This window comes from Bufo gargarizans, chromosome 5, assembly GCF_014858855.1.
Source record: "Bufo gargarizans isolate SCDJY-AF-19 chromosome 5, ASM1485885v1, whole genome shotgun sequence".
NCBI classification, from domain to species: domain Eukaryota; kingdom Metazoa; phylum Chordata; class Amphibia; order Anura; family Bufonidae; genus Bufo; species Bufo gargarizans.
Window position 1 is genome coordinate 81,815,628 of NC_058084.1, and position 14,941 is coordinate 81,830,568.

General features: G+C 41.0%; 1 protein-coding gene across 1 annotated transcript in view; it reads right to left on the reverse strand.

Annotated features, from left to right (window-relative positions):
- Positions 1 to 3,510: 3,510 nt before the first annotated feature.
- TRIQK (triple QxxK/R motif containing) overlaps positions 3,511 to 14,941 on the reverse strand; it is a 136,903-nt gene continuing 125,472 nt past the window's right edge. Inside the window, exon 5 of the mRNA XM_044294335.1 lies at positions 3,511 to 4,061. Within this exon, the coding sequence (XP_044150270.1) occupies positions 3,951 to 4,061 (111 nt within the window). The 3' untranslated portion in view covers positions 3,511 to 3,950. The remainder of the gene's footprint in view (positions 4,062 to 14,941) is intronic.

Below are 14,941 nucleotides of genomic sequence, written 5' to 3' on the forward strand. Positions count from 1 at the left end.
TCATTGGGATCTTGGGCACATCTCTTACCCAGGCCCTTCTCTTCCAATTACTTAGTTTTGTGGGGTGGCCTGCTCTAGGAAAAGAGTTCTGCTTGTTCCAAACTTCTTCTATTTTAGAATTATGGAGGCTACTGTGTTCTTTGGAACTTTCAGTTCAGCAGAATTTTCTTTGTACCCTTCTCCAGATCTGTGCCTCCACACAATCATGTATCTGAGATGTACAGGCAGGCAGGCAGTTATTCCATTTTCATGGCTTGGTTTTTGTTCTGATATGCATTGTCAGCTGTGAACTTACCACAGGTGGACTCCAATCATGGTGTAGAAAGTTCTTAAAGACAATCAAGAGAAATGGGAGGACTCCAAAGCTAAATTTCAGGGGTCATGGCAAAGGATCTGAATTACATGCAACATGTTATTTTTTCCTTTTTAGTATCTTTATAAAAATGTCAAAAATTCTGTTTGCTTTCTCATTTATTCGCCAAACACGACACAGTCGATCGTGCTCGAAATTGGGTTAGGCACAGGTACAGGCATAGTACGAGGGGGGGGGGGGTAGGGTTATGCAATGGGCACATCAGGGGTGAGGAATTATGGGCGGGAGATGGGGCGTGGTGAGTTCAGCAGTCTGACGGCCGTTAGGAAGAAAGTGTTCAGCCTCCTCGATGTCCTTGCAGGGATGGCCTGATACCTGCGGCCGGACTTTAGACGTCTGAAGAGATGATGGCCCGGATGGGAGTGGTTATTGGATATTTTCAGAGCCCTGGAGCGCAGTCTGTTGGAGAAGATAGAGTCAAGGGGTGGTAGTGGCAGTCGAGTAGTTCTCTCCGCCGAGCTGATGACCCTTTGTAGATTGCGCTGGTCACTGGCTGATGAGCCGGCATACCACACCAGAAGAGACGAGCACAGTACCGACTCGATGGTACAGGAGTAGAAGGACTTCAGTAGGTCCTGAGCCATGCCGAACTTCCTCAGTTGTCGAAGGAAGTAGAGCCGCTGGTGAGCCTTCTTTATGATGGACGAGAGGTTGGGACGCCAGGATAGGTCCTAACATCTCGTCCATCATAAAGAACATCTGACCTCAATTGCTTGCCTGAGCAATTGGAATTTACTGATCTTGCTATGTCTCTTTAGCTTTCTAGAGCCTGTATATGAGCTATAATTAATGTATCTGCCTGTGTATTGACCTTTGCCTGATTACTGGATCCTGTGCTGCCTGCCTTGGCCTTTGGATTGTTTCATAGATTTGCACAAACTCTGCCAGTCCTGACCTCTTGACCTCTGTTTGTTTCCTATGTGTATTTGTACCAGTGACTCAGACTCCAGTGAGTCAGCAGACAACTTAATCAGGATTATTCCAAGAGTAGTGGCCTGGTGGCTCCCCTGCAGCAAAGGTCAGACCCCTGTATATGGGTTAAAGGGTTAATACCAGGGAACTGCCAGGATAACGCCCTTAGGACTAGCCCAAAGTCAAACCCGTTGGTTGACACACTGGATCCACATCCACTGTCTGTTACACCAGGCAGTTATCAATGCAAATAAGATCATTGAATGCATTAAAAGGCACCTAAATGAACATGACAAGAACACAGTTTAACCCTAAACAAATAATTAGACAGACCACATGTAACAAGAATGTGTACAAGAAAGATATAGCCAAAATGGAGTGGTTATGAAACAGGGAACTACCGTAAAGGTACCACCCTAGTTGACTTGCACTACCAACAACTATTTATACCTAGGATACTAAATATACGAGGTCTATTCAAAGTCTAGACAAAAGATTTCACTGTCACTAGAGGTGTTTGTAATTGAGCTACAAATTTATTGAAGGCCAGATTTGGAGTAAAAAGGATTTATTTTACTTAGCAGGAGGATCACTAACTCTAAATCATAGTTGTTTCACCTTCTTCTAGACCGATATTTCGAAAACTGTGAAGTGGGGTTTACTGTTAAAGAGGACCTTTCACCAGAATAAAACTTCTAAACTAACTATACAGGCATGTAGAGCGGCGCCCAGGGACCCCCCTGCACTTACTGTTATACCTGGGCGCCGCTTCGTTCTCCCGTTATTGCCTCCGGTATCTTCATAGTTAGGCTCCACCCAGGGGAACCTGCCGTTGGCTCATTCTCCCATGCTGTAGCGCTGGCCAATCACAGCGCTCAGCTCATAGCCTGAGAGAGAAAAAAGCCTCTCAGGCTATGAGCTGAGCGCTGTGATTGGCCAGCGCTACAGCATGGGAGAAGGAGGCGCCGGCAGGTTCCCCTGGGTGGAGCCTAACTATGAAGATACCGGAGGCAATAACGGGAGAACGGAGCAGCGCCCAGGTATAACAGTAAGTGCATGGGCGCCGCTCTACATGCCTGTATAGTTAGTTTAGAAGTTTTATTCTGGTGGAAGGTCCTCTTTAAGGCAGCTACTAGGTGTAAGTGAGGTGAAGTTGGGGAAGCATGATGTTCTGGCTGGCTTTAGGTTGGGAAGCTCTGATCTACATCAACAATGCAGAACACTAGGTTAGACTTTTTTTTTTATATATTTGTTAACCTTAGGCTACTTTAACACTCGCGTTTTGGCTTTCCGTTTGTGAGATCCGTTCAGGGCTCTCACAAGCGGTCCAAAACAGACCAGTTTTGCCCTAATGCATTCTGAATGGAAAAGGATCCGCTCAGAATGCATAAGTTTGCCTCTGAATCAGTCTCCGTTCCGCTCTGGAGGCGGACATAAATACGTTGCCTGCAGCGTTTTGCTGTCCGCTTGACGAAACTGAGCCAAATGGACCGTCCTGGCACAAATGGAAGTCAATGGGGACGGATCCGTTTTCTCTGACACAATAGAAAACGGATCCGTCTCCCATTGACTTTCAATGGAGTTCATGACGGATCCGTCTTGGCTATATTATAGATAATACAAACGGATCCGTTCATGACGGATGCATGCGGTTGTATTATTGTAACGGATCCGTTTTTTGCAGATCCATGATGGATCCGCCCAAAACGCGAGTGTGAAAGTAGCCTTACTCAGTATGTCAAAGCAATCAAGTTACCAAGTAAGGGAAGCATATCCTCATATTACTTTCATTGCTCCTCCCACCGCAATCATCTTCCACTTTTTTTTGCTACATTTTCTCACAAGGTCAAGGCCTTGTGTCAAACACATTAATAAGAGTCCTTCCCTTTCTTAATAATACATTTATAATATATGAGCCTGGAAACAACTGTACTGCGTGTTTTTTTAAAGATGTTTTTCTATGTTTCTACAGCAAGTACTTTTGTGTCATCTTGCTTTCTTTGATATTTTGTGAAAATAATTGAATGGGTAGTTTTTCAAATACAAAAATGAGACTGAAAAAACAATGCTTTCTGTCCTTATATTAAGAAAATATAATCTGCTCAACCAGATATGATTTTATATTCATGAAGTGTGCATAAAATCACATCAGCAGCAAGTCATATCCCTTGGCACAGATGTTACAGAAATGTTGAACCACATACAATACAAACACGGCATACAAATGAAGATTACAATATGTTTAATGTGTTGAATACAAAAATTGCATCATTTAGAAAGAAAGATTCCCTTCTATCAAAATACTCATATTTAAAATGTTTGCCTTCATCAGAATTATGGTATTGCTAATTATCATGAAAGTTACAAATCAACATATTAGGCACACATCCAGTAAAAATCTAAATTTGAAAAAGAAATATAAAATAGTTCTTTCCCAAAGGAATGTCTGTATCTCCGAAATAATAATCAACAACTCATATACCAGATAACAGTTCAGATCGGGAATGTTTAATTATGACTGAATTAAGACTTTGTATTCTGTGTCTCATGATCATTATGCTAGAAATGGAATGTAACATTTATAACTCATATAGCATATAATGTATGTTTACATCCTCTGAGTCTTCCAACGTTAAACCCCAGCTTTGAGATTGGATGGCATTGGCTAGTCTGCCGAGTCGTCTCTGGATTCCGTAGCTGAAGTGAAGTTCAAATAAAACAGGGCATAGAAAGCCAGCAGGAGCACCAGGATAGCCACAGTAATAAGCAGCACCTCCTAAACGCAAAGAGACAAGAAAGAATATGTTATGATGTTTAATTGATTTTATGTCATATTTTTTACCTCACTTTGAAGCCTGCATGGTGGTTTAGTGGTTAGAACTAATGATTTCCCCTGTGTTTTAGTCTGACCATGGCAAAAGTTTTTTTTAAGGTTTTCTCAAAGTACATTGATATTTTCCAAAATACCAATACTGGTGCCTCTAACTTTATTTATTTTTTACAGAAATATTTCCACAAAGTTAATGGCTAACAAACAGGTAGTAGAAGAGGGGAGAGATGGAAAATAGTGAAACATGACTGAAGGATCAAACTACACAAGGTTTGTTTGTAGTCGGTAACCATGGAGACACGTTTTTGAATAGTTGCTTTATTTTTAATTGTAGCTGCATTAGATCAATAAAATAATGACTGTTAAACTGCTTTAAGTTTGCAAAAGGCAAATGTATCCACCACTAGGAGCCTGGTCTGTATGAACCTCTATTTCTTCAATGATAAGACCTAGTAGAGTTGGAAGCAGCATTAGATAAAGTTATGGGGTAATGAAGAGCTGAAACTACGGTATGGACTACAGCAGGGGTGCACAACCTGCGGCCCACGGGCCGCATGCGGCCCCCAGAGCCATGGTTTGCGGCCCCCGCCCTGCTGGGCAGAAACACAGCTGATCCTACAATCAGCTGTGTTTCTGCCCAGAGCGCCGCACAGCAGATGGATCACAGGTTTTGCTCCTGCACTGTAGAAGGAGCAGAAAGGGTCCCCGGCTATTAGCGAGAGCGGGGAAGCCGCTTCTGCCTTCTCCTCTATGAGCGCTCTGCAGTGTAGACCCAGCGATCACGTGATCGCTGGGTGTCTCAGGAACAGAGGAGCGCTGCCCTGGTACAAAGCCTCCGCAGCAGGCTGGTTTCCCTGTAATTGGGGCTCCTTTGGATGCTCCAGTTACAGTGGTAATAGTACAAAAAAGTAACTTATTGTCTCCCAAAGGTCTTTCAGTGACCTCTTGGGGACAAATTATGTGGTAAAAATATATAAAAAAAAAAAGTTACAAAATTATAAAAAAAAAAAATGTGAAAAATAAATTAATTAAAAAATGTAATAAAAAGGAAAAAGTGCTTAATAAAAGAGTGTTCACTGTCCCACCACAGTCTTTTTATGAAAAAGTGCAACATTTTAAAAAAGTGACAGTGTCCCCCAAAGTCTTTTTATGACCTCTTGGGGGACATATTATGTAGCAGAAATAATATTAAGTAAAAAAAAAAATAATGATGCATAAAAGAAAAAACACCCACACCAATCATAACCGTCACTATTACCGCCCCATTCACGTGAAACTTTTCATATTATATAGCAAAACGGCCTACACAAAATAGAGAACTGATTATAATAATTAATTTTGGTGTCAGTTTGCATATTTAAAGAATAAGGAGCTATAGTTTGAAAAAAATATACTTTTTAAAAACGTTTTGTACAGTTTCCCCCAAATAAAAATTGTTGCAAAAATTATTTTGGTAGTCCAACAAATAAGATAGTTACAACCATTTGAACCACCACGCGCACTAAATCACAAAAAAGTGTTTGGTCCTTAAGGCCTTTTCGGGCCTGGTCATTCAAGCGTTAACCAATAGGCGCCTTCCCCACTAGCAAGTTAATGTGCCACTGCAGGGCGCCTATAAGGCTGGGTTCAGACCTGAGCGTGGAGTGGTGCATGACCATGTCCATGCACTGCCAGTTGTAAACAGCGGAGGCAATTCGAAGAACCAGAGAGGCGGGGAGCAAGTAAGTATAACTCTTCGGTTTCAGGGGTTATGCTGCAGCACGATATTTGGGACAATTACTGGGAACAAGTGTTCATAGGAGCGCTCATATCTTATATCTGGCCAGTATAATCGTGCAGCTGATTAGTCGATAAACAAGGAATTGCTCATTTGTCGGCTGATTTGCATATTTTATCAGGACGAAAGATGTCCGATTATCTGCAGCACGACTGTGGCAGCGATCACTCCTCCCCAGTCACTTTGCACTGGCTTGTGTAATAGGCAGATGAGCGCCGATCAACATTTTATTATTTGCGGCTCCTTGAAATAGAGCGATGTAACAATGCGGCCCCCAGACCAAAAAAGGTTGTGCACCCCTGGACTACAGGAATGGAGAGCTGTTTACTTAGGCTGATTCACAGGTTGCAGCTGAAATAGTGTCAATCTTCATGCGTCTTCAGATTGATTGCAGCAGTTTACTGCTTGGCCACAATCAAACCATGTTTAGACTTAATCTATTTGAAAACCGTGCTGATCTGCATGTCAGTGTGGTTTAGGATGCACTACAGCCACAACATGAGAACCCAGCCCTATTAGACAAAACTTCAGAAAAGAGCCCTGAAAAAACTATGAAAGTTTTATTTGGTTTCCTAAGACAGTGGGGTAGATTTTTTTTGATACAGTCTTAACCTCTTGACAACATGGGCCATACATGTTTGGGGCATTTAGTCTCTTTAAAAATGTGCCCACTCCACAGCAGTCGCCTTAGCTGCCGGGTGCCTGTTGTTTCACAGAGCTAGGGCTATCAGCATCAATGCCGATCACAGACATTCAACCCCTCAGATGCTGTGTGTGTGTCAATTGCGACCCTAGAATCGGAGGTGGCTTTCCCCAGGAGCAATGCACTCCTAAGGCCCAAACAGCTCCCCCACGCAGTGATTGGGAGGGGCATTTATTAATTGTGGAAAGCCTGTCCCTCTAAAGCAGCCATGCTCAACATGCGGTCCTCCAGCTGTAAAACTACAACTCCCACAATGCCCTGCTGTAGGCTGTTTGGGCATGCTGGGAGTTGTAGTTTTGCCACAGCTGGAGGGCCGCAGGTTGAGCAAGCCTGCTTTAATGGAACTGAGGCTACCACTGGAAAAGTTTCTATGGAGCCCTGCCACATGGAACACAATGGAACTCCCTTAAGCTGCAATGGTAATTTATTGCAATTTTTTGGAGAAGCGATCAGAGTATTGCATGTTCAATTCCCTTAAAAAAAGTTTTTTAAAATACAAAAGAAATCTAAATCTCCCTCCTTCCCCCACATTAAAAATAAACAATAAGAAACATTAAAGATCATTTGCACTGCCGTACCCCAAAATGCCCATAATACTAAAATATAAATGTATTTATCCCTTATGTTGAAAAAAAATCTAAAAGTTACAAAAAAATCATACACATTTCAAAACTACTATTAACCCCTTAAAAAAATGACCCTCACACAGCTCATAATGGTAGACATAATGGTAAAAAAGTTATTGGGGTCAGAATATGGCATTTCATTATTAACACACAAGACAAACTATACAAATGTGGTATAGCTATAATTGTACTGAACTACAGAATGAATGTAACAGGTCAGTTTTACGACATAGGTAACATTGTAAAATCTAAACCCATAAAAATATGGAGCAATTGCATTTGGTTTTCTAGTTTCACCTCATCTGTAATTTCTCCAGCTTCCCACCACATTGTATGCAATATAAATTACAAAATACAACTTATCCCACCAAAAACAAGCCCTCGTATGACTTTATGAGTAGAGGATTAAAATGTTATGACACTGGAAAATAGGTAATAAAAAATGAAAACTAAAAGTCGCCCTGTCCTCAAGCGGTTAAAGTTAGGAAAAAAAATAGAAGAAATAAGAGTTGCCCCAAATTTTAAATTTTTCACAAATTAGACACTATTTGGCACAATCGGTGTAGTAGATTTTGCTTAGTAAATTTCTAATACTGTATGTATGGTTGTCACTGCTTTTCCACCATACACAAAGGGGACTGGTGCACCGCACTCAACGTGTGGCAGTGGCAGCTAATGGCTGGGTACAGTAATAATGTGAGTTTTCTGGCCTTGCGTGTAGCTTACGGATAGCATCTAGACTCAATCGTGACCCATTCATTTCAATGGGTCTGAGTACATGAGTATCAATTTTTATGCACCAGCTTTGCATTCAGGAAAAATTGCAGCATGTTCTAGTTTTTCATGCAGCTCTGTCTCCATAGAAGTGAAAAGGATTTGTGTGAAAAACGGAAGGTATCCAGATCCAATGTGTTTTAAACGATGGTTCAGATGAGCAAAGTATTGAAATTGGCTGCTTCGCTGAGTTCTACAAAAATATTTGCTTGTAAGTAGTGGGTGCAATGACAGGGAGCGCCAATTGTGTCGCACACCATCATCGTACCCCCCAGATGCTGCATTTGTAGCTGATCGCGGCATCCGATAGCAAAATTGAAAAAAATAATATAAGAAAATCATACTTACATCATCCATTTGATCCCTTATAGTGCAAAGAGCGGCCATCACCATTTGATTGAAGATCTAACGCGAAATCTTGCACGGCCCGTGGTGACGTCATACATCACTGCACACAGGATTTTGTGCATATTCTTCAATCAAGATGGCAGCGACCGGCTCTTCGTGCTATAATGGATGAGGTAAGTATGTTGCTTTTTTTTTTACTGCCATTCAGGGAAAATCGATTATTTACCACAAAGCACGAGGAAATTCAGCTTTGTGTCAAATCAACTTTTCCATGAAATTCAGATCGAATTCCACTGGAGTTTGATTCTCTCAACACTAGTTGCTTGGAGATGTAGATCGATATTCTTCACAGTTTTTCTTCATGCGGGTGAAAAATGCATGCAATCCAAACTGAAAAAACACATCAGAAAAAACTGATTCAACTTGTGTGCAAGACCATCATTGTTTTCCTGAACAGACCCTGACAAAATCCGTATCGCTGGTGTGAAATAAGCCTAAAAAGTATGTGACAACTTTTCAAGTGATATACAGATATAGCAGATCTTGTATGGTATGATATATTATGGCACAAAGCCATTGAAAAAGTTAAAGTTTTTATTTATTTTTTAAGTTGAAGATTATTACATATGTACAAAATTAGAGCTCATTCAGACGACCATATGAGTGAGTCCACATCCGTGCAATTTTGCGGAATGGGAGCGGACCCCATTCATTTAATTGGGACCACAAAAGATGCGGACAGCACACCCTGTCCCAGCAAGAAAGATTGTGGACAAGAATAGTCATTTAGATCATAGTGCTGGCCATGTGCGGCCTGCAAAACGCAGAGCGCACACGGCCGGTAAACACTACAGCTGTCTGAATAAGCCCTTATTCTGGGATTTTTTAAAATTTCAGAAATTCCCAATAACAAATGTCATTATTTTAAAGAATGCCCTTGTTGCCTATAACAATCTTTGATAACGTTATCTGCAGTGGACGGATAAGTAAAAATGGCACATTTTAATGATTTCAATGACCATCTCTTTCTGGAATCATTTCAAATAATGGGAGACGAGAACACCCTAACAACCTACAAAACACCATCTACAGTTTAACCAGGAAAGGAAAAATAGGGTGATGAATAATTCATAGCATTTGTTTATGTTCTGCTGGGATTTTCTACCTGGCTGTTCGTGTTTTAGTGCTAATGGCATAAATTTGTTCAAAACATTCCAACTGTAACATACGTTTCTCTGAGGCATCGTCTTGATTTTGCATTGTGACAAGTTTTCGATAATTTCACTATTTATATTGCCCTTGTGTGAAATAAATGCACAGTTCATTAAAGAAGAAAATTTTGAATATTTACTTAAATTAACAAAAAAAATACAAACAAACCACAAACGATTAAAAACATCTGAACGGAGCAAGAGAGAAATTATTGCTTTCATTGCAACTAGGCCACAATTTTTTTTTTTTTATAGAGCAGGTTTCATTTCTTTTCTTTTTTTTTCTATACACAGCTGTTCCTTCAGGCCCATCTGCACACACTGCTACTAATCTTAAGAGGATGTAATAAGCAAGTGACACACAACTGTAGGAGCCATCTGCTTGTGAGAATGGACAGCAGACCCGTACAGTGCACTCACTATTCTCAACCGGCATAATGAATGTCAGAATAGTTACATGATACAGTGCGTACAGATGTATTTTCTTAACGCTCAGGCAAACAGACTAACAATAAACTTTTTTTTTTTTTTTTTTTACTTTGAAGTGATAGCATAAAGCTGAAATAGTGCTGCTCTAGTGTGTGCTCTACAGGCTCAGTTCGCATTCAGTTGACGTAGCATAAGATCTGCACGCACATAGAAAACTTTACCCACCTCCACATGACTATATATAGTGCAGTCCCAGTCACTATCTTTACAAACTTGCTAGCTCACATAACACTACCCCATTTCTACTTCCATCCACCCTTTTAGGTCTCATGCACACAAGCGTTGTTCGGGTCCGCATCTGACCAGCAGTTTTTGCGGCTCGGATGCAGACCCATTCACTTCTATGGGGCCGCAAAAGATGCGGACAGCACTCCGTGTGCTGTCCGCATCCATTGCACCGTTCCGTGGCCCCACAAAAAAATATTGCATTTTGCGGACAAGAATAGGCATTTCTACAATGGGCTGCAACGGTCTTGTGCATGAGGTCTTTCAATGAAAACAGAGGAATCTGCCTGCCTAAATCAGTGCTGATGCTGCTGTGATCACATGACTTTATGAACTAGCAGTTTCCCTCTCCAGACACACAGACAGGTCTGTTGTTCAAGTTTTTTTTTAGCTTTATTTAACTAACCATCACTAGGAAGGGGGGGGGGGGGGAATTCAAGTCTCTTCGTACTCTGCACTATACCAAACTGCATGTAGTGTGCAGCCTGCAACTGTATGAAGCTAATAATCAACATCGAGCTATATATATATATATATATATTTTTTTTTTATTCTAGATGATACACTTGAATTTACACACTGAGGTGTATATTCTTTTTCAGTAGTTCACTGGAAGTTTGGTTTGAAAAGATTATATAACACGCAGATGAGCAATGCAGAATCATATCATATGCGAGCATAAGATACTATTCTCTGCAAGATGTCCTGCCACAGATGGTTTAGGTACGGATGACAGTGTTTAAGCAGTGAATAATGCTGAGGTCATCTGCATTTTGAACATATTGATTTTAATGAGCTGATATATTGCTCGGCTGTCAAAATCCATTTAAAATGAATGCATTCTTTAACAAAAATTGTTGCTAATTCCTAGTTATTTAATTTTGCATCTAGGCACCACAGTAACATGAGTCCTTCTAAGGGTACCTGCACACAATGTGGATTACGCAAATTTTTTCAACGCGGGTTCTGGTGTAGAAAACAAACAGCGTAATAAAGTACCAGCAAAGTGTATGAGATCAGACAAATCTCATGTACACTTTGCTTTTTATTCCTTACAGAAATTGATTTGCCGTGCGTATTTTGAAATCTGCAGCATGTCGATTGTTTGTGTGGCTTTTTTTTTTTTGGCTGTTGATTTGACCCTTTTCAATGGAACGGTTGTTACCTACGGCAAACACCAAAAATTGCAAGTAAATCATGCAAGTTTTGGTGACGTTTTTGCGCAGAAACGCAAGAAAACCACACTGAAATCTATGCAGTAAACCTACACCCGTGTGCAGGTACCCTAAATATCCAGAGAGGAAAAAATAATCCTGGTTGTCTCTGTGCGAAGGCTAAAACGATTACTCGATTTAATCAAGTAACTGGTGGACACAAAAAATCCTCGATGCACATTTTTTGCATCGAAGATTCGATTGAGCCATGTGACCATGAAGTGTGATTGAAGCGCTTGCTATTACTCATGCTCTGTGGCCTCCTGACAGCCCGCAACGCGCTGCACTGTATCCTGACATACACACGTCGTCAGGATGTAGTGCACGTAACCGCGCACTATGACCGAACGCTGTGTGACGACAGGAGGACAGTGGAGCGCGTGAATAAGACAATGCAACTGCGGAGTGTCGGTGGCGCCCCTACAGAAAAGTATTTTATTTCACTGGAGCTGGGGACCGATGGCTAAGACGGGAAGATGGTGGCACTAGGGGAGTAACCGATGGCCATAGGGGGTGCCTGATGGTGCTGAGGATTGATGGCAAGGGGGTCTGAGGAGTTTTTTTTCTTTTTAGAATACTTGATTATATAAATAATCGATAGCTACAGCCTACTCTGTGCAGTCCAATTGTTTGTAATTTGTAACATATGATTTCCATATTATTTCACAGTTATCACAATGCTTACTACTTAATGTAGTGTACAGCATTTGATGTCGCCAACAGAGAGTTAATACAGCCAGAGGCACGGTGAATTTGAGCAAAAAGCAGTGCTTCTTCCCATCTCTACATGGCAGGCTTGCAGATGCTCCAGCCGTGAAGCTGCCACTTGTGATGCCAAGCAACCTGCTGCTTTGATATCCATGTTGCCTATGCCAATGCATCCACAGGGGAAATGGTATAATGGCACACACTGGTTGATGATGGCAATCAATCTCAATTCTCTTTTTCTCTCCAAAACACACAAACTTGGATCGGACATGATCTTGGAAGAGCGCCACAGAATCTCCCAGAGCAACAGTGATTAAGGAAGAAAGAAAGATAAGAACTGCATTTGATTGCTTTCAAAATGCAAATGCCGGTGAGATGTGAACAACCCATTCATGTCCAAACCCCGTACACAAGGTTGTCGTAGTCTCTGTGCAGCATATTTACAAATCATATACAGATCTTCTCAGTCGATAGAGTGGATATATAAGACATGGTGTCACTTGGAGCTAGGAAATTTCAGTAGCCATTGGTATTCTGCAGATGTACCACAAATCTGAGAATGTATTGTATTAAAATGATGGTAAATTAATTTTATATTCCATCAAATACAATCTTATATTCAAGTGCATTTGCCTTCAAGGCTTAAAATTGAAGGTAATAGAATATTTCGTAAATTTTCTACCAATATTACAGAATTACTTAAGTACCAAGCCAATTTTGGCATTAAGGCCAACCGGTATTGGTTCGTTTTGCATTGCCACATTCTAAGAACCATAACTTTTTCCCTTGAAATAGCTGTATGTTCTTACTGGCATTTTTTCAGCATTTTTGCAGTGTAATGATTTGCACCTGCATTATTATTTTTTTTGCTGTAAATTCTCCAGCTCCAGATAATATAAAACACAGGATACACAAGATTTTTTTTGCTATTGTTATTTTGTTTATTTGCTGGCGTTTTCTGTCTTTCTGTCTTCTTTAAAAAAAAAAAAAACACTATATGCTGTAGCTCTGAGCATTTTTTTCCAGGCATTTTCACATCACCTTCTCAATAGGAAAAAAATGTCATTAAAAAAGCTAGTGGGCAAACATACCATTTGCTAAAATGACTGAATTTTTTTTTCCCCAAGAAATGCAGGTGGCCAAGAAAACCTATATCTGATTATTCTGGTATTTTTACAGCCCAAAAAACATCAGTACAAATTTGTGTGGGTAGGGAACTACAACAAAAATCACACAAACAACCTGGGGCAGAATGGGAGCTTAAAGAGGCCATAAAAAATAAATAAAGTGGCCTAATGTTGTAGGTGGGCCCAAATTAACAGAAGGTGGGCAACACAAGTAGATGAGGCCAACACAAGTTGGCAGGGTTAGTAATACCAGAGTGCAGCACCGAATACCATGCCAAAGAACAAAATACCACAATGCAGCACAAAACACCCTCCCAGAAGAATGTTCCTCTGTGGTGGCCATTAATAGCTGCAGAATTCTGTCCTTCTCCAATTAAGATATGGAGCAGGGGGGCTTAAGAGGTGAGATGTGTGCCACAGCACCGAGCTAGCCTTACTTTTACATGCTGCCTGAACCTCCTCTAATAGTGCCCCCACTAATATGTACTTAGACCCAAAATTTCAATGTTTAGTTTTTTTCCATCATGCTGGAGATGCCCTTAAAGGAAGCTTTCATACTGTTCTTTATTTATGGCAGTCTTCATAGGCAAAACTGTTACTTAGCCTGCTACCTTGGATGAAAAAGCAACCTCACACATGACTGGTCTCAGGACTTATAGTACAGATGTACCATGGTTAGCACTCCCGCTGTTAACTCAAATTTCTTAACTCATGTGACATCTGTAGCACTCACATTTTCTTCTCCCGAGACAATCATTCTTGCAGATTTTCCTAACAGTCTGAAGGGGGGGGGAAATTATTTTACCACTGTCCCCTGCAGTCCAATCCCTGTACTTCTTGCAAAATATCAATATACCCTTGATGTTCTTGGAGAGAGACGTGGCTTCTTTGCTGCTCTTCATGACACCAGGCCATCCTCCAAAAATCTTTGCCTCACTGTACATGCAAAAGCACTCACACCTGTCTGGGCCATTTCCGAGCTGCACTGGTTGTGACCGATCCCATAGCTGAATCCTCTTTAAGACACAGTCGTGGCACCTGCTGGACATTCTTGGGCAACTCGAAGCCTTCTTCACGGCAAGTGAACCTCTCTCCTTAAATTTCTTAATAAAAGTGGTTGAATTACAGTATGTGCAATCTTAAAAGCAGCAATGTCCTTGCCAGTGGAGTCCTTTTGATGCAATGCAGTGATGACAGCATGATTCCTTGGAGTCAACAGAAGAAGACAAAGATTTCAAGCACCCACCCCCTTTAAAGCAAAAAATCTGCTCTTCTAATTCAATCAGCATGATAAGAGTGATATCCGCGGCCCTGTCCTCATTAACACTCTCTCCTAAGCCAACGAGAAGATCACTGAAATTATGGCAGGGCTGAAATGCAGTGGAAATGGGTTTTTATGTGATTAACAAAATTTTCATGGTAAGGAATGACTTTGCAATTAATGTAATCCCTCTTCATAACAGTCTAGAGTTAAAGGGGTATCCCGGTAAAGTAACTTAATTTTAGAAAAATTGCATTAAGGCTGCGAGCCGTGACCCAACCAGAACGGATATCTATAACCACAGTTTCAATTTACGTTGTAATCCATTTGTCTAGCTCCTGTGTGAGCCTGCAACACACTGAG